The sequence below is a fragment of the Marmota monax genome, unplaced genomic scaffold (assembly GCF_021218885.2).
Source record: "Marmota monax isolate L192 unplaced genomic scaffold, Marmota_monax_Labrador192_F-V1.1 WCK01_AAM20220418_F8-fsc00051, whole genome shotgun sequence".
In the NCBI taxonomy this organism is placed as follows: Eukaryota; Metazoa; Chordata; class Mammalia; order Rodentia; family Sciuridae; genus Marmota; species Marmota monax.
Genome location: NW_026695202.1, coordinates 8,776,681 through 8,795,985, shown reverse-complemented (window position 1 = coordinate 8,795,985; position 19,305 = coordinate 8,776,681). Strand labels below are relative to the sequence as shown.

Here is a 19,305-nt window from a genome sequence, read left to right as displayed (position 1 = left end):
TGAATTTTCTGATTTGATCAAAGAAGCCCGACTTTGGGTCCCTGTGAGTAGTTGTCCTGGGTTTCTTGGTGCCACCTGCCCTGGGCAGAGGTCTTGCCTGAGGGTCCTAGGGTGCTGCCCAGGGCCTCACATGCTAGGCAAATGTTCTGCCCCTGAGCCACCCCCAGCCACTGCCTGGGTGACCGAAGCTCGAGCAGGGAGGCGGCTGCCAGGGAAGGTGACCTGAGCAGCTTCTGTCCTGTTTCCTGAACCGTCGATGCCAGCGCTGTGTGTCACCATATCTGGGACATGAATGGTTTGCAGGACCCTCTGCTTCCTTGAGTCTGTCCCTGTCCCACCCAGTCAGTGGCTCCCCAGGCTCAGCACTGCTGCCCCAGGGAGTGCCCAGTGTCTCCTGAAGACACCTGTGAAATGTGCTCACCATGCCAGGCCACCCCCCACTGGGCGCCACTGACCCTCTGCTTCCGTCCACAGGCGTGGGGACCTGCCGTTTGTTGTGCCCCGTCGAATGGCTCGGAAAGGCACTGGCGACTGCTCAGATGAGGAGGTGGATGGCAAGGCCGACGGGGCCGAGGCCAAGCCTGCTGAGTAGGCCGCTCCTCCTGCCCGCTGCCCGAGCCGGACGGACAGAGGACTCCGCCTCCCCCTCCCAGACCCCGCGGCACCCCACCTCAGGACTGCTGTGACCGCGACCCTACCCACCCAGCCTTGTCGAGGGCGCTGGCTTCCTCTGCTGCAGCCCCAGCTCCCCTCCCACCCTCGAATCTGATACCAAAGAGTCAGGGCCAGGCCCAGGCCCGGGGAACAAGTGACCAGCAGGTCTCCACCCTCTCTTGCCTACAAGCACAGACGGTGAGGTGAGGGCAGGCCCCGGGGTGGGCCCTAGAATTTTCTATGAATCTATTTTTCTTCAGACTAAAGGAGTTTTGATAGCTTGACACCCTAGAGGTGTGTCGCCCTCCCGTCCCCTGCCCTGCCACCGCTCTCCCCTCCTCCTCCCTCTCTGCTGTTGGCAATCACACGCGGTAACCTCACACCTCCCCCGAGTGGCCCAGGAGTGCCACCTCTGTGCAGGGCACAGAATGCTGGGGGCAGCGCCGTTCCTCCCACCCGCTTTGGGCGGCACCGTGCTCACTGCCCCCTTCCTGATTCTAAAGGGTCTCAAGTGCAATGCCCCCTCCCCTCCTTGGCCAGGGCAGCCTGTCCCTGCACAGCGAGGCTGTCGGGGCCCAGCAGCCAGGGTGTCTGGGCCACTCTGAAGTCCAGCAGCCTTCCCGTGGCTTCTCCCATCATTCTTGGGGACCAAATGTATTTAATGGTTAAGGGACTTATCCCAAGTCTTGCAGCCAGAGGATCAGAGAGGGCTGGTGGCCCTCTGTGGCCGGGTGCCTGCTCCAGGACTGGGCCCGAGGGTAGCGCACCTGCACTGCTGACTCAGCAGCTTCAACTCAGCCACCTGCAGAGATTTTTGAAAGAAAAAAAAAAAAAGGTTTTCTTTTTCCCTTCTTTTAATAAATGATAAAATGCCGAGTCCTTATCACTGCCTTTCCTTGGGAACCGTGTTTAGAAGAGTAGCTGTCCCCTGGTCGACACTGGCTGCCGAGTCTGCTCCTGTTCCTGTTTGTAAATGCTGCATTTAGACTCGCTTGAGGCAGGAGGCGTTCTTTTGAAAGGAAAGAAACCCCGCCACCATGAAGCTCTCTGGATGCCTAGAAAGTGCTGAATTCAGGTCCGAGTTGCTGTCACCATGGAGTGAGCAGCACTCTCGGGGAGCACCCTTTTCTATAACGAAAGTGCCTTAGCATGTGTCACGGCTGCCACCACTACAGCAAGCTGGTTTACAGATGTTCGCCACTGAGCGTCACAATAAAGAGTACCATGTGCTACGAGCCGTGTGTGGAGTCCTCTGCGAGCGCGGGTGGCCTGCAGGGCCTGCGCTGCGTGGTTCGGGAGAACACGCGCCCATCGGGCTGTGAGGGCTCTGAGCCTTGAAGTCCTCGGGCTCGTGTCTCAAGAAACCCTTTACTGTTCCACCCTCGATGCTGGCCAGGGGCCTGTGCATCCAGGGGAACTGGGGTCCCCAGTGGGGTCATCTTTCTCTTGCCAGGGAGAAGGGTGGTGGCTTGGTTGTGGAGCTGTGGGGGTGGGGATGCGGGACTTCAGGAAGGAGGCACCTTGCATGCAGCATGTACTGAACAGTGCCCACTGACAAAGCCCAGCGCACGCACGCGGGGTGAAGAAGGCACAGGCCGCTGCACAGAGAGGAGCAAAGCACGGAGCCAGCCAGAGACCTAGATGCCGGCCGGGACCCCACATGTCGCGTAGTCAGGGTTCCCAGTGGAAAGGGGAGACGAGGGAGGACCTTCATCAGAGGTCGAATCTTATACCCATGCCCTAGTCCATTTTTTCTGTCTCATTACGACTCTGGTCAGTCCTACCACAGGGTTTCCTTTTTCTTTTTTGGTACTAAGAACTGAACTTGGGGGTGCTTAACTACTGAGCCACATCCCCAGCCCTGGTTTATATTTTATTTAGGGTCAAACTGAGTTGCTAAGTTGCTGAGGCTGGCTTTGAACTCTTGATCCTCCTGCCTCAGCCTCTGCAGCTGCTGGGATCACAGGCGTGTGCTGCTGCACTTGGTACCTGGTTTTCTTTAGTGTTACGTGTTTGGACTCTATTGAGGGGTGTCTGTTTCTCTCTAGCTTGTCTTTGTAGTAGCTGTTTATCATTCTGACTATGAAGGATGCGTCTAGAGGATGCAGGCTGGCTCGTGTCAGTGGGGTCCCCAGCCTAGCAACAGTGCACATCCTTGCTGTCTCAAACTCATGTCGGGCCCAATGCCTGGGACATGACCAGCTCCCCAGGGGGTTCCAATGCACACCGGGGACCAAGAACCTGCGCCTCTCCTGTGTGGAAGACCCCGAGTGGGTCCTTGCTCCAGCCCTGAGCATCTTGCTTCTCCTCTCCAGACCTCACTTGGCTATTCACAGAACGGCGTATTCCTTTCCTTGGCTGCTGTAGCAGATGAGCCACAACTGTGGCGAGTTCCAGCAAAAATTCATTCTGAAGTTCAAAATCAAGGTGGTATCTCTGGAGGAGAATCCCTCCTGCGTCTTCTGGTACCTCCACACATTCCTTGGCTTGTGGCCCCATCACTCTGCCTCTGTCTTCATATGGCTCCTCCTCTTCCTCCCTGTACACCTCTCCTCTGTCTAAGGACACTTGTCACTGGATTTAGGGCCTACCCAAACCAAGTAATCCAGGATGCTCAAAGGATCTGCAAAGACCTATTCCCAAGTCAGGTCATATTCACAGATTCCAGCGATAAGGACATGGACACAGGGGGACATCATTGACCACTTCCCTACCAGCAAATCTCAGTCCTTCCTGCAAGATCCTGTGGCTTCCCTATTGATTCACCGGGTGCAGGGGAAGCGAGAATCAAGATGACAGTGTGGCTACGTTAGCAACTGCAAAGCAAACTGTAAAATGTAATTTTAGTCATTTCCAAGGTTTGACTTTATTGTATCTTGGAGACAAAATATTTTCTACACCACACGTCCCAGTATTATACTTGAAGTGATTGAGATAGAGCTGATATTGCGTATTCCCATCCAACTATTCATGTTAAATATGGTGTCGCAATCCCACAGCAGCAGAGAGGGTCCCGTTCGTGTTTGCCAGCACTCCTGCCCTCTTCCCCCTTCATCTTCTGGCCCTCTCGGGTGGGGCTTCATCCCTGGCTTCTTGATTTCTCTACTGGACCAAGTATTCACCTTTGCCTGTGACAGGTGGGCAGTCCCAGGGTTGCCTGACCCATCCTCCCTGGGAAACAGGGGTGCTCTGAAAGCTCAGGGGCTCCTGACCCCAAGTTCCTTGTGTACGAGTGGTCCTTGCTCCATCCTTCCATGTGACCTGGGTAGAACCCAATAGGTGTGTTAACGCTGCCCCTCTTCCCAGCAGGGTCTCCCAACACATGATCTTCTTTATTTCACTGCTTATATCAGTCCGTTTTCTGTTACTGTAACAAAATATTTGAGACTGGGTAACTTATAAAGAAATGAAGTTTACTTAGCTCCCAGTTTTGGAAGCTGAAAGTGTGACCAGGAGGGTACAGGCTATGGCTGGGCCCCTGACTGCGTCACCTCAGGGCACATCAGCGGTAGTGCATGAGAGAGAGAGAGATCCTTGGGAGACAGGAGTTCGAGGTGGGGCTGGTCCTGCCCCTCCCACCGGGCCCCTCCTTTTGAAGTCCCTCACCTCCCAACACTGAGGACCAAGCTCCCAGCACACGAGCCCTTGGGGACACTCAAACCATGTCCACAGAGTCCTGAAGGCCTCACTCAGGTCCACGCGGTCCCGAGTGTTCACCCACCCTCACTTGGCGTCCCCTGAGCTGTCACCTTCCCTATTGGTCATTGGTGACATTAGAGAGCTCCTCTCCAGTTCTGCCTGGTTGCTTGTTTTTCCAAATAATTCCAAATCTTCTACCTACAATGTGACTGTGAGCCCCAAAGTCCAGAATTTCTTTCTTTGTTCTCTGGCTTTGGCGCCCTTGGGGTGACAGAGGCCATCAGTGACTGCTCAGGCACCACCAAGGAATTCAAAAAATACAGGAGTGACAGAAATCACATCTGCCCTCACACAGCTCTGTGCACAGGTCAACTGGGATTTAGAGAAAGGGGATGTGGTGGGTCTGGTCAATTTCCATTCCCCTAAATTTAACTGGACCTTGGTTTGATACTGGAGCCAGTGACAATGACATTCTATAATTTTAAATAACTCCTTGAGTCTCTTATGAGATGTTTTCACACCTATGGAATATAATAATCCTTGTAGTAACTCCACATAGTGTTCCTCTAAGGACTGGGAGTTTCCCATGTTAGTTCTGAAAGTCCCCCTAAGGTCTCTTTCAACCCGGGGCGATACCTTTCGATATTTTGTTAGTTCGAAAGTCCCCCTAAAGTCCTTTCAACCCGGGGCGATACCCTTTGGATTTTTTTGTTAATCCTGAAAGTTCCCCTTTCGTTTTCTTAACCCGGGGTGCTTACCCTTTCGGTGCTGGATCCTGCCATCTACGCCAAATGTTGCAGTAGCTCACTCGCAGGTCAGCGTGAGAAAGAAGAAGTAGAGCAAGCAAAGCAGCAGCAGAAAAAAAAAGTCCTTTGTTGCATACAAGCGATCTTTCTATAGTCTTGTGAACAAAGAAGGCAGCCTTCCAACAGCAATGAATCAGGTCTTTCAGCTAATTAAACAGCACACAGAAGTTTTACTTTCTAATCAGAAGTGACCCGATTCTCATGGCTCATCTACTCTCGGCCTGGAGCATGCCGAGCTCTGCTCTTGTTAAGAACAGATAATAAAATTTTTCTCAGCGCCCTCCTAGCGCACTTGGCAGAACATCCCGTTTGCAGGCAAGTCCTCCCAAGGACAGCAGACACCTCGTTTTCAAGCATGTCCGCTGTTACCTATCTATACCTTGACAGAATATCCCGTTTGCAGGCAGACTCCATCAAGGACAGTACTAGTAACGCAGTCACATCTGATTCTCTACAAATTTCCTATTAAGGTTTTAAAATGGCTAAATGGGAATAGATCTAGGAAGATGGAAAGCAAAATGTTCCATATGTTCTGAATTTTATTCTATTTTTTATTTTTATTTTTATTTTCAATACCAGGGATTGAACTCAGGGGCATCCGACCACTGAGCCACATCCCAGCCCTATTTTGTATTTTATTTAGAGACAGGGTCTCAGTTGCTTAGCGCCTCGCTGTTACTGAGGCTGGCTTTGAACTCACGATCCTCCTGCCTCAGCCTCCCAAGCTGCTGGGGTTACAGGTGTGCGTCACCGTGCCCAGCTCTGTTCTATACTTTTTGAAGAATAAATTTTAGGACTGGGGATGAAGCTTAGTGGTAGAGCACTTGCCTCGTGTGCATGAGACCTTGGGTTCCATCCCTGCACCCCCCCAAAAAAAATTAAACAGCGACTAGGTAACATTTTATGTTTCTCCCCAAGTGATGCCACTTAATTTCTGCATTGATGACTATAGAAGAAATTGTCACCAATTTGTTATCCTCTTTTTTAAAAAAAAAAAAATTTATGGTGGTAAAATAAAAATTTTTAAATGACAACTGGATTTTTCCCCTTCAGTACGGAGAACACAGACATTCTTACTCCCTCCTTTATTTTCTGAATTGCAGGAGCTGCTGAGTCTCCTTTCTAAGATCCAGGCAGGAGGGGGCGCACCTCTAGGTCTCATCCTTACAGTTCTTGGGCTCTGGACCCTCTCCGGTCCTCCCCGAGGCTGGACTGTCTGGATAAGGGCAGCTTTTGTGCGGAGGGAAACCTCGCAGGGTGGCAGGTCAACAACAGCAGACTCCTGGTCAACCTTGGGAGAGAAGTCGGCGACCCCCCAAACTGCCTGGCAACTTGGGCTCTGGTGCCCGGTTCAGTACGCCCGTGTGTTGTCAAGTTGATGGGCTGATGGTGGGTGCACCGGTCGAGCCTCCTCGCTGCCTCACAAGGACCACCTCGAGGCTTCGTCTCCTCCCTACCATTGAGTCCTCTTGCTCTTTCTGACCTCAGCCTTCCTGCCCAGACCTTATGGGTTGACAGTGACCGTCTGTGGCTTTGACATTGGCTTCTCCCGGGCCTCTCCGCCATCCAGGGGATCTCTACACCATGACCTGTCCATGAGTGACCTCTTCAGGTATCCTAGACTCAGTGCCCAGACTAGGCCAGGCCAGCCTGCTCAGACAGCCTGGACTGTGTCCCTTCCCACCCCCCACAGCCCCCTGGACTGTGTCCCCTCCCACCCTCTGCCCACCTGGGAACACTCTTCTTCAGGAAATGATAGCAAAGGAGTTGTGGAGCCAGGGCGGGGGTGGGGAGGAGGCAGAAGAGCTGCTCCAGGTGCTGATAAGGCACGGGCTTCCCTGAGGGTGTCGGAAATGTCCTGGAACCGGCTGTGGGGATGTTGGCACAACACAGTGAACTTACTGAAAACCACTCTAAGTGGGTGTTATGTGAGGCGTGTCTCAATTTTTTCATGCTATTAAAACAAGAAGCCACGGAGAGAGGTGCCGAGGGATTCAGAGAGCCCATCCTGCAAAGGACAGAGGATCAGGGTCAGAGGAAGCACCGGGCAGGGAGCTGGAAGTGGTGATCAGGTCTCTCCTCGCAGAAAGCAAAGGGACAGGTACAGGGTTGTGCCTGCTGCCCCTGAGGGGCACCACGTTTGGGGCTTCTAATGGGGTCCTGGCTCTGCAGTGGGTGGAAGGAGAGGCCAGGAGGGACCTGTGTGGGTGCATTTTCGCAGCCACAGTTACAGCTTTGAGATGGCTCAGGCACACAGAGGGAGCATACACAAGCACGTCGGGAGGATGTTGATTCTTGTTTATTGAGCACCTACTATAGGCCTAGGGTGGTCACCACCCTCTCTCACGTCATCTCCCAGTACTGCCTTCAGGGAAATGCTCGGGCGGCCTCATTCCACAAGCAGGGACCCAAGCTACGAAGCAAAATCTGGGGAACGTCTCGAGCAGCTCTTCCAAGCCCTGGACGTGGGGAGCGGGCGGATACCTGGCGTCAGGGGCCGTTGACCATCGGGGCCCAGCCAGACCCAGCTCCCCGTGGCCACCAGCCACAGGCCAGGTGGGATCTGGACCATTCTAGTGGTATTCCAAGTTTCGTGAGTCATCTCAAGCCAGCAGGGAGAATTAGGGAAGAAAATCACATTTTCAGAGCACTTGAGAGCGTTGAGGATTTTCTCTCTTTGGGGAACCATCTGGATCGGAAAACAAAGAACAGGATTCAGAAAGACCTGGAGAGGATCCCAGCCCTGCACTTTTTGGTGAACTTCTCTGGCCTGACTGAGGCTTAGCTTCCTCCTCTGGGAAACAAGCGTAATCAGTGTTTTCATCACAGGCTGTTGCTGAAGCCTTTATGAGGATGTGTGTGGAAACGCTTCGCAAACTGTAAAGGGCTCCCGTGCCGCTATTTTCTTCTTTAAAAGGTTGGAATTTTTTTGTGGGGGGGATACTGGGAATTGAGCCCAGGGCACTTTCCCACTGCACTACATCCCCAGTCCTTTTTATATTTATTTATTTATTTTTAAATTTTGAGACGGGGTCTCTCTAAGTTGCCCAGCTGGCCTTGACCTGTGATCCTCCTGCCTCAGCCTCCTGAGTCACTAGGGTTACAAATTTCCTATTTTAAATCAGAATCCCCAAACTTCTCTGTTCACTCTGAAAATGCATCAGATGCTCTTTTTTTATTTTGTTTTGAGTACCAGGGACTGAACTCAGGGGCACTCAACCACGGAGCCACATCCCCAGCACTATTTTTCATTTTATTTAGAGACAGGCTCTCACTGAGTTGCTTAGCACCTTGCTTTTGCTGTGGCTGGCTTTGAACTCAAGAGCCTCCTGCCTCAGCCTCCTGAGCTGCTGAGATTACAGGCCTGCGCCACCGCGCCCGGCCGTCAGATGCTCTTGGACTTTGCATATAATTAAAATTAAACATTCACTTGTCTTGACTTCAACACAAAAATATTAAAGATTACAAGTTTGATTTTGCCATCACATTTAGTTCTAAAATTTTCCTGAAGTTGACAATTGCTCGAGGCCTGATTTTTCCCATCTGAGGAAAGAAACAGGAATGTCCTTGGGGTGAGGTGTGGCCACAAGTGGCCAGGCCCAGTAACTGCCCCTTCCACTTCTTATGAGGTCTTCAGTCACTGTCAGCGTGGAAAGCAATCCCCTGGTCAGGCTTTGTGTCCTAGGAGGCTTGTCTCTGCTAGCCATGCTGATGCGCTCGGAAGGTCCCGTGCCACATGCTCGGTTGGGAGATCCCTCCCTCCTCCCTTGGCCCCTAGAAAAAGGGGGAATGACAGAGAGGGAGTTCCCTCTTCTGGAACACCCAACTCAGAGTGTCCAGCTTGTCTGAGCCACGTCCACCCCTCCAGGGGCGGGATAGGGTGGGGTGGCCGAGGCGGCTCTCCACTAGGTGATGCTGGTCCACCTGAAACTGAAACCGGAGCCGTTGCTGGGTTCTTTCCCTCGGAACTTGGACGGCCTTCCCGGTGCGCTGAGTGTTATGGGCGACCGCTCGGAAAGCACACTAAGTCCAAATTTGAAACAAACTAGAGAATTTTATTTTATCTCTATTATCCTGGCCAGGGACGTTTCTGCCATGCCCAAATGGCTTCTGACAGAAGGTGCAGGCTGTCTGCGAAGCTGAAAATTGCAAGCAAGCAGGGTCCCAGGACTGAAAGAGCAGTCAGCAGAGCAGCCGGACGACCACATCCTGGGTTCCAGCTCACTGCGGTTGTTCACCCTGGGTTCAGGTTCACTTGCAGGTGTACAAAGCACAGAAAAACCATTTTTTTAAAAAATAATTTTTAATAACAGGGCTGGGGCTATAGCTCGGTGGCAGAGCACTTGCCTCGAACGTGTGTGGCACTGGGTTCAATCCTCAGCACCACATAAAAATAAAATAAAAAATAAAGGCATGCTGTCCATCTACAACTAAAAAAATTTTCTTTTAAATTTAAAAACAGCTTATATAACAGTTTCATGTGGGAACCATAAAGATGGAGTCACTATGGCTCTATTTACTATTTTATCAATCTATATTTTTTAATCCTGATCTAAAACCTATAACTTACTAATTGTATTGATTAATTCAGACCATAACACGGAGATCCTTGTGGACCAAAGGGGGTTTTGTCTTAGTTCTCAACTCTGGAGCTGCAGACAGCTGGGTGACTTTTCTTATGATGCCCCCAGTCAAGTTGAGCTGGTTTACAGCAGATCTGCAGGCTCTCCAGGTGGGGTGATTGCTGCTTGTGTCCTTGGAGGGAAGAGACCCCAACTTCCCTCCTCAAAGTGAATCTGCAGCTCCCTCCCCACTGCTTCACCATGAGACTGGTCGGCCAGCCATGACTGTTCCAGAGAATTCCACACTCTGGTTGGATCAGGGCAGGGCTGCAGCTCCTATCAGGGAAATACTCTTTTGACCTGGTCCTCAACTCTGGATCTGAGCCAGTATTTATTTGGCTGTGTATCTCACCGTGATTTTGTGTGGCTGTCGAGCTAGTCATGCTGATAAGAAAGGAAAGGAGTTTACAGGGGAAAAAAATGACTAAAAAATAATGTTAACTCAGAGCCACGGTCAGAGAAGGGAGGACCTAGAGCTAAGAGACAGTGTGCTGACAGCTGGTGCACTGAGCATCTCTTCCTTGTCCAGTCTGACATTCAACTGAGTATTTAGGCTGTTTATATTTAATGTAATTGTACATATGATTAAATTTTCTTACTGTTTGTTTCTGTTTGTCCCATCTGCCCTTTGTTCTCTTCTGTCTTCTTTGGAATTGATTGTTTTTCTCCCAAGTGATTCTATTTTTAGCTCCATGATTGACTCATTAGGTTTAATCTTTCATCTTATGTTTTTAGTTGTCTATTTAGGGTTAACTATATATATTTTTAAACTTATCTCTGTCTAATTGCAAATAATATTGTCATTTCAATATAAAATGTATTTATACATTTTATTTAAATGTATAAAATATATTTTGCAGATAGTGTCAGAATTGCTGAGCCAAATGGTAACTCTATTTTTAACTTTATTTAGGAATGGCCAAACTGTTTTCCAAAATAGCACACCTTGCATTGCTTCCAGCAGTGTATGAGAGTTCTAATTCACCAACACTTGCTATTATCTATCTTCTTTTATTCTAGCCATACCTGTGGGGGGAAGTAGCTTATGATCCTGCTGGTTTTCTTTTTCATACCCCCAATGAATGACAATATTGAAATCTTCTCATGCATTTATTGGCTATTTGTATATGTTCTTTGAAAAAAGTCTATTCAGAGCCTTTGTAATTGATAATTTTATGGAGTTGTAAAATTTCTTTTCTTTCTTTTTTCTTTTTTTTTCCTTTTTTGGTACTGGGGACTGATCCAGAGGTGCTTAATCACTGAGCCACACCCCCAGCCATATATATATATATATGTGTGTGTGTGTGTGTGTGTGTGTGTGTGTGTGTGTTCTTTCTTTATAACTGATTCAAGTCCTTATTAAAAAAAAAAAAAAAAAAAAAAACCTTAAGCAAGGAAGAGTGGTCACAGCTTTCAAATGTCAACATGTCAAATGCAGCCGGAGTCTTGGCTCCTCCTCTGAGTTGCCAGATACCGTTGCCTCTGTGTCCTCACCTGCAAAACAGTCACATCACATCACACACCCCCATAAGTATGTACAATTTTATATGTCTATTTTTAAAGTGAGAAAATTTTTAAATCTTTAGGGAATGATTAGAAAACTCCGGCCAGGCACAGTGGCACACGCCTGTAATCCCAGTGGCTCGGGAGGCTGAAGCAAGAGGATCCCAAGTTCCAAAGCAGCCTCAGCAACTTAGTGAGGCCCTGTCTTCAAAGTAAAATATAAATAGGGTTGGGATGTGACTCAGTGGCTAAACAAATAAATCTGCAATCAAATGGAGAAGTAAAGGCTCAGCACCACATATAAACAAAGATGTTGTGTCCACCGAAAACTAAAAAATAAATATTAAAAATTCTCTCTCTCTCTCTCTCTTTAAAAAAAAAATGGAGAAGTGAATGCAATGTAAACCAGCTCCTGGGTAGTCACCTGCTGCCCCTCCCTCTAAAGCTGGTGGGGGTGGGGAATGGCCATGAGTGACATTTGCCCCAGATGAAACAAACTTGATGGAAGGATCAGGTGGCTTCTGGGGTCCAGTCCTTCTCCCAGCCCTTTTGCCACCGATGGCTTTGTGGCCAAGCAGTGAACTTTGTCCCTTCTCTGAAATGTGCCCTGGCAGGAAGGGGCAGGGGACTCTCCCAGGGAGGAAGCTGGAGGGCTTCTCGGAGGAAGCGGTGTCAGGTTTGGGTTTTGAAGGATGAATGAGCAGGATATTTCCAGGTGGTAGAAGCAGGTGCTCTGGGCAGAAGAGCCCAGGTAAGCCGATGTCCTGAGGCCATGTGGCGAGACATTCAGCAGCAGCGATGCAGGAGGGATGCAGTAGCACCCGGGGCATGGGGAGACTGTGAAGGGGTGGGCAGCCATGCTGGGGGTGAGGAAGGGCGGGCAGGGCTGCCCTCAAAGCAGGTCAGCGAGGAGGTGGGTGGGGCCGAGGGCGGAGGCTGGCTGGCAGCGGGTCCATGTTTGCTCAGGAGCAGCTCAAAGTTTGCAGCTTTCGGTTTCCCTTTCCGGGGCCCAGAGGATGTGTCACTACCCAGAGGCACACTCTGCGACTGCATCCCTACAGCGGAGGACAGCTGGGTCGGGTGTGAGCTCAGCCAGGGGAAGACTCCTTGGTAAGTCGGGGGTATGATGGCCCCGTTTCCTTGTCCTCCCCATAGCTCTGTAAGAGGAGGGTCATTGTGCCCATTTTACAGATGAGCTCTGGGCAGGTCGGGAATCAGTCCCAGGTCCAACAGTGAAGCAGAAGCAGAGCCCGCAGGGTCTGACACTCCCCTGTCCCCTTCTGCAGAAGAGAGGGTGGGGACCTGCTCAGATAGTTCATGAGGTTTCCTCGGGTGCAGCCCAGGCTCCATGGCCAGGTGACCCCAGAGGGAAGGTGATGTCAGCGGTGCCCCGTCTCTTTGGGAAATCTGGAGGTGTCCAGACGTGTGGAGGAGGGCAGGAGGGCCCTTTCCTTGGTAAGCACAGAAGTTCCCAGACCCGGTAATTGCCAGAAGGTTCCTTCTGTGCGTGGATTCTGTCGTCTCTCCAAGGCCGCCTCCTCGTCTTGTCTTATCCTGTCCTTAACAGGACAAGTGGCCTCTGCCTCGGCCAGGGAGCCAGGGCAGAGGGAGCTGGAGCAAAGTGACTTTCTTTAAATAGTAGCCGCAGAGCCCAGGAGGCAGAGAACACTCTCAGTCCACTTGGCCTCTGCTGCCACCCCAGCGGGAACCGTAGGAGGCGGGCCCCTTTGCCACAGATGGCTCATGTCCCACCCCACAATGTGCCTCCTCCTCCCCTTCAGCCTGGACGCCGCTCGGAGCTGTAAGGAAAACCTCTCAGAGACATGACCGACCGCTGGACCATGGACCCAGACCCCAGCAAGGCCTGCCCAGGTAGCCCGGCTTCCTCTTCTCTGGCTGGTTCTTGCTGAAGACCCAGAACTGGGGTGGCTCCTTTGACACGGAGTTGGCCTGCAGGGGAGTCAAGGAGGGAGCCCCAGGGACAAGTGGTGCCCCCACCAACCCGGGCCTGGGGGGGTCCCTGCCCTCTCCTCAGGAGGCTGGACACTCCACCCCACTCTCCCTCCACCCACCAGCTCAGGTGGGGCAGGGACACGGCTGGTGGGGAGGAGAGAAGGAGCATGGAGAGGGGTGGACAGGGGCCCAGGGTCCTGCCCTCTCCTCCCCTGCTGCTGGCTGACCTGGGCCTCACCCATGGGGGGCTGCGCCCTCCAGCTCTGGTTCTGCACCCAGCTCTGAATGGGTCAGCAGGAGGAGTCACTCAGAATGTCACCGAACTCGACCCCATCGTGACCCTGGCTACCTCCCATCTGTGTCACCCTGAGCTCCTCCCCTGCCCTCCCCTCCCCTGTATCAGGAGGACACTGTTTCCTTATTGTGAGGATGTGACATAAGTGCTACGTGGCCTGGGCCAGCACCTGCCACATAGTAGGTCCTCCCTGACTGTCCCTTCTCGCCCCTCCTCCTGGAACCTGACCATCCCAGGTGGGCCTGTGTTAGGGTACCTGCCCGGCACTAGACACCCCCGCGTGTCTAACCAGGGGGCTGCCTAGGGCAAAGGCTAACCCTGATAAAAGGAAAATCTGAAACTCAAACCAGAGTAGAGCCACCGTCCACCCCCACCTCATGGGCTCTTCCCGAGTCTCGTTTTCTCAGAACTGTTTCCGTCCCCTTCCTCCATTTCCATGCAGCCAAGTCAGAGCAAATGGTGCTTCAAGTAGAGCCCTCTGGGAGGGGAGGAGGGGAGGCTCCAAGCAGGCCTGAGGCCCCTGGGCCAGCCTGGGCTGCTGGTGTCACTGGGGAGCCCAGGACCGGGAGAAAGCACAAAGATCAAAGTGGAGGGGCCAGCCCCCCGGCTCGGCACCCTCCTGAAGAGTCCCTCCACTGCCAGTCCTGGGGGTCCTCGAAAAACAGAGGAATCCTCACTGCATGCTGGTTTCATTCAATAGTGAGTAACATTATTTTTAAATTTTAAAAAAGCCCAGAGTATTGTGGGGACAGCCGAGGCAGGGCACCCAAGACAGCAGGAAACAGTTTTGTTTGGCTGCAGCCAGCTTCAGAGGGCACAGCTTTTGCTGTAATCAGTCAAGCCCCTGAACCCCGAGTTCAGGGAGTTTTGGAGTTTTATCCCCAGTGTGTAAGGGGAGGGGCTCAGAAGCTCACAGTCTGCAGAAGTTCACATAAAAGCAGCTTTTTCTCTCCCTGTTCTGGGCTAGTTAACTCTTCAAGGACAACACCTGAGAAGGGGAGAGCTTCTTCTCCCCTCTCTTTCCTCCCCTGCCAGCTGTCACCATGGAGCCCAGTTGTAACTTATCTTAACAATGTAGACAGCTCTGTGAAGCCCAGCTCAAGGCCAGAGGCCTGGTTAAAGGATCTGTCTTTTTATTATCATATTTTACTTTTGCAAACACACTTCCACAAACTACCAGATAAATGTTTGTGAAAAAAAGTAAAGGGGCGTCCAGCTCCTGTGGTGCTGATCTCTTCCAGGCCCGTGGCCAAGTGAAATAGAGCAACAGGAAAACAGAAAGTTTACCTCCATTGAGCTCTTTTGCAGAGACTCTTTTGCTGATAGTCCTAAAATCAGCCATGGTGAAGATGTCTGGAGAAGTTTAGTTAAGGTTTTCTGTGGGTGGGGGTGTCACTACAACAGATATACTATAGTGTAGAATGCAGAAATCACCAGATTTTTTTTCCTCAGTACTGGGAATGGAACCCGGGGTGTCCTGCCACTGAGCTGCGTCCCCAGCCCTATTTTGTATTTTATTTAGAGATAGGGTCTCCCTGAGTTGCTTAGCACCTTGCTTTTGCTGAGGCTGGCTTTGGACTCGCGATCCTCCTGCCTCAGCCTCCCTAGCTGCTGGGATAAAGGTGTGCACCACTGCTCTCGGCTGAAACTCTGTTTTGAAAATACCATGAACAGTATTTGACATGCAACAGGCATAGGGCAGCTGGAAGTTGTCTCTGGAACATTCCACTGTCCAGCCAGAAAGGCTGTCCAGGGCCAAGAACACTTTGTCTCTCTGCAGAGCATCAGGGCACTTCCCTGAACTGTAGTCTTCTTGGGCTCCTATCACAGAATGCCCCAGGCTGAGCAGCTTAAGCCAAAGTCACTTACCTCTAACAGTTCTGGAGGCCAGAGGCCACGCTGCAAGGTTCTGGTGAGGCCTCTCTTCCTGGCTTGTGGAGGCTGCTTCTCACGGGTCCACAAGGCCTTTCCTTGACACAGGGATGGGGGAAGATCTGGTGTCCTGTGCGCTTCTTCTAAGGACACCAAGCCCATCGATTAGGCCCACCCTTGTGAACAGTTCCATCTTAATTACTTCACTTCCTTAAAAGTCCTATCACCAAACACAGTCACTGGGAGTTAGGGCTTTAACTTATGAAGCTGGGGACACGGTTCAGTCTACAACGCCAGCGACTCCACAGATATACCCCATGGGAACCTGGGTGTAGCTCAGTGGTGCAGTGCTTGCCTTGCAGGTGCAAGGTCCTGTGTGTGATCCCAGCACTGCAAAAAAAAGTACCCCATGTGGCAGCAGCCAGGATGCTATTTACGCTGTGGCCCACTGTCCCCTAACAGTGCTTTCTTCTCCCCATAGACGGCAAGAGCCTCACTGAGGATGCCATTGAGTATTTGCAGAGCGTAGTGAGCAGAGAGGACCTGGAGCTCCTGCTGACCGAAGAGGCCTGGGAGAGCCTCGTGGCTGGGGCTGATTTGTCCAGGTAGCTGCGGTCGGGAGCTTCCCCCTTCTCCCCCTGTCCTCTCCTGGCCCCAGCCTATCGGATGGTGCCACCACAATCAGGGAGGGTCTCCCCGCTCAGATCACCTACCCATGTGCCCAGTGTCTCCAGACACACGAGTGTGCTTCATCAATTTTCTAGACATTTCTTTTTTTTTTTAATACTTATTTTTTAGTTGTAGTTGGACACAATACCTTCATTCTATTTCTTTATTTTGATGTGGTGCTGAGGATCGAACCCAGGGCCTCGCACGCATTAGGCGAGTGCTCTGCCGCTGAGCCACAACCCCAGCCCTTTTCCTAGGCATTTCTGAATCCAGTCTAGTTGACCACCAAGGCCTACAATCTCAAGTCCTGACCACATGCTGTCCTCCCCGAGGACCTGCGGTCTCCATCCTGGAGGTTTATGGCTTTAGCCTCCAGTTCCTCTGGAGGTCAGAAAGAGCACAGAAGCTCCCATCGGATGTCACATTGTTAAGCTAAGCATCCTTTAATGCTTGGAACCAAAAGTGTTTCAGATCCTGGATATTTTTCCGGGCCAGGGCGGGGGTGGGGTTACCGGGGATTGAGCTGAGCCACACCCCCAGCCCAATTTTGTATTTTATTAGAGACAGGGTCTCACTGAGTTGCTTAGCATCTCCCTAAACTGCTGAGGCTGGCTTTGAACTCGTGATCCTCCTGCCTCCGCCTCCGGAGCCATTAGTGTTATGGGTGTGCACCACTGGGCCCAGCCCTGGATTTGTTTGTTTGTTTTTGGATTTTGAAATATTTACAGATATATAATTAGCTATCTTGGGAATGGGACCCAAGTCGAAATGTGAAAGTCAGTTTCTTCTCTATACCTTATGTATGCAGCCTGATGGTGATTTTATTTAATATTTTTAGCAATGCCTGGGCTTTGACTGTGACCCATCCCATGAGGTCAGGTGATCAACTCTCCACTTGTATCATCATGAGAGTGCTCAAAAGGTTGCAGATTTTGGAGCATTTCAGGTTTAGATTGTTGGATCAGGGATGCTCACCTGTATGGTCTTGAGGCCAGAGAGTCCAGGCAAACAAAGACATTCCTAGCAGGAGGACATTCCAAGGGCCAACAGATCACTTCCCCATAGCTGAGGACAAAGGGAAGCCTTCTCTGGAGCAAGCTGAGTCTTCCCTACACACTAGCATTCTCTGAATTAAAGGGTCTTGTTTGTTTATTTCCCAGTTCTCTTTGTTCAGACACAGAGCACCTGCTCTACAAGTAGTTTGGTAGTGATGCCGTTGACCTTGAGTGAGAAGGTGCTTTTTCAAATGCCTACCACTGAAGAGCATCTTAAGATGACTTTCACACATGCACCACCTTATTAAGGACCACAAAGTATCTATGATGTTCCAAACATGTTTAGCATTGGAAGAAAAATGCTGTACATCAGTAAAATTTGTTTTCACTTGGTTTATAGTAAAGGCTCTGAGGCTCATGCAGGACACAGCTTACTGAGCCCATTGACAGGCAAGCCAACTGCCTCTCTTAGTCACTGACCTTGACTCTTCCAGGGAGGAAGCAGATGCGCTGTACGAGGCTCTGAATAAGCTTAGAGGAGACATGGCCCTGGAGGACAAGGACATGCTCCAAACCCACGTGCAGGACAGGGAGAGGTTCCTGCAAGAGTTTCCGCAGGTAAAAGCGGAGCTGGAGGAGCGCATAGAGAAGCTCCGCGCCCTGGCAGACAGGGTTGACAAGGTGCACAAGGACTGCACCATCTCCCACGTGGTGGCCAACTCCACCGGTGCCGCATCTGGAGTCCTCACCATCCTTGGCCTGGCCCTGGCACCTGTGACGGCAGGAGTCAGTCTGGCCCTCTCGGCCACTGGGGTGGGGCTGGGAATAGCCGCTGCTGTGACAACCGTCTCCACTAGCATCGTCGAGCATTCAAGCACTGTGTCCGCCACAGAAGAAGCCAGCAGCCTCGTGTCAAAGAACGCAAGCAACTCGAAGGCCGTTGCCCAGATCGTGGGCCACAATGCACCCAAGGCCATTTCCTTGACCAAGAACTTCATCCAAGTACTGGGCGACATTGGGAAGCACATCCGGGCCATCAAGCTGGCCAAAGCCAACCCCCGCTTAGTATCCAGTGCCCGGCGCCTCATGACGACCGGGAGAATCTCAATCCGAAGTGGCAAGCAGGTACAGAGAGCCTTTGGAGGCACTGCTCTGGCCATGACCAAAGGGGCCCGGATCATGGGTGCAGCCACCACAGGCATCTTCCTTCTGATGGACGTGATCGACCTCGTGAAAAAGTCGACGCATTTGCATGAGGGGGCAAAGGCAGAGTCGGCTCAAGAGCTGAGGCAGAAGGCTCAGGAGCTGGAGGAGAAGCTGCAAGAACTCATCCAGACCCACGAGAGGCTGCAGTTGGACCCGTCGCCATGACACCTCTCCTCAAGCAGCACGGAGGTCAGGGGACACGTGCTGGACAGAGGAATGCCTGCATGGGGGCGTTTTATTATATGGGAGAGAGAGAGAGAAATAAAGTCTTTGAAACTGAGTGTCAAGGCGTTTGGCATTCGTGTGGCTGAGCACAGCAAGACAGAGGTTAATGCTGACAGCAAGTGGGTCAATAAGAAGGCAGGAACCCAGAGTCTGAAATAAGGGACAAGAGGGGACACGAATGTGCAGGGAACAGGAAGAGTTTATCTTGGACTAAAGAATACATAGGAAGCCAGGTGTGGTGACACACACCTATAGCCCCAGCTGCTCGGGAGGCTGAGGTGGGAAGATGGCTTGAGCCAGGAGGACGAGGCCAGCCTGGACAGCAGGGTGAGATTCCATCTCAAAAGAGAAAGAATAAGTGCGGGGGTTGTGAACAGAGAGGAGGTGGGCAGCAACAGGCAGGGACACACCAGGAAAGCAGTTGGCCGCAGCGGGGGAGGGACAGCCCCTCCCAGAGCCCCACATCCAGCAACAGGCTTTCCCTGGTGCACTCTGGCCTCGTCTCTCCAGGAGCTATTCACCCTTGGTTTATCTCGCAGGGACTTTTTTTTTTTTTTGGTGGGGGTGTGTCCTGGGGATTGAACTCAGGGGCCCTCGACCACAGAGCCACATCCCAGCCCTACTTTGTATTTTATTTAGACACAGGGTCTCACTGAGTGGCTTAGGGCCTTGCCATTGCTGAGACTGGCTTTGAACTTGCGATCCTCCTGCCTCAGCCTCCCGAGCCGCTGGGATGACAAGCATGTGCCACCACACCCAGCAGGCAGGGACTTCCTGATAGTGACAGTAGTGATGGTGGTGATGGTGGTGGTGGTGTTGACAGCAGAGTGGGTGAAGTGCAAGTGGCCAGGCTTCACTGGGGCCAG

General features: G+C 51.7%; 2 protein-coding genes and 1 long non-coding RNA gene across 4 annotated transcripts in view; 2 read left to right on the top strand and 1 right to left on the bottom strand.

The window, feature by feature from the left end:
• Myh9 (myosin heavy chain 9) overlaps positions 1–1,889 on the top strand; it is an 83,193-nt gene extending 81,304 nt beyond the window's left edge. Inside the window, exon 41 of the mRNA XM_046429428.2 lies at positions 475–1,889. Coding sequence (XP_046285384.1) covers positions 475–592 — 118 coding nt within the window. The 3' untranslated portion in view covers positions 593–1,889. The remainder of the gene's footprint in view (positions 1–474) is intronic.
• Positions 1,890–3,490: 1,601 nt separating this feature from the next.
• LOC124082902 (uncharacterized) lies at positions 3,491–5,539 on the bottom strand. Its single transcript, XR_006848538.2, has 2 exons — positions 5,052–5,539; positions 3,491–4,021 (listed from the first exon to the last, which is right to left on the bottom strand). It is a non-coding gene; the product is annotated as an uncharacterized LOC124082902 (long non-coding RNA).
• Positions 5,540–12,200: 6,661 nt separating this feature from the next.
• On the top strand, positions 12,201–18,501 carry LOC124082900 (apolipoprotein L3). 2 transcript variants are annotated; one of them, XM_046429427.2, is made up of 4 exons: positions 12,220–12,334; positions 13,006–13,096; positions 15,826–15,949; positions 17,503–18,501. In XM_046429427.2, the coding sequence occupies exons 2-4, from the start codon at positions 13,048–13,050 to the stop codon at positions 18,377–18,379; spliced, it is 1,050 nt and encodes a 349-aa protein (XP_046285383.1). In that variant the 5' UTR covers positions 12,220–12,334; positions 13,006–13,047; the 3' UTR covers positions 18,380–18,501. The 2 variants fall into 2 exon arrangements, with proteins under 2 accessions (XP_046285382.1, XP_046285383.1); XM_046429426.2 differs by lacking the exon at positions 15,826–15,949 and having other exon boundaries at positions 12,201–12,334.
• The last annotated feature ends 804 nt before the right edge of the window (positions 18,502–19,305 follow it).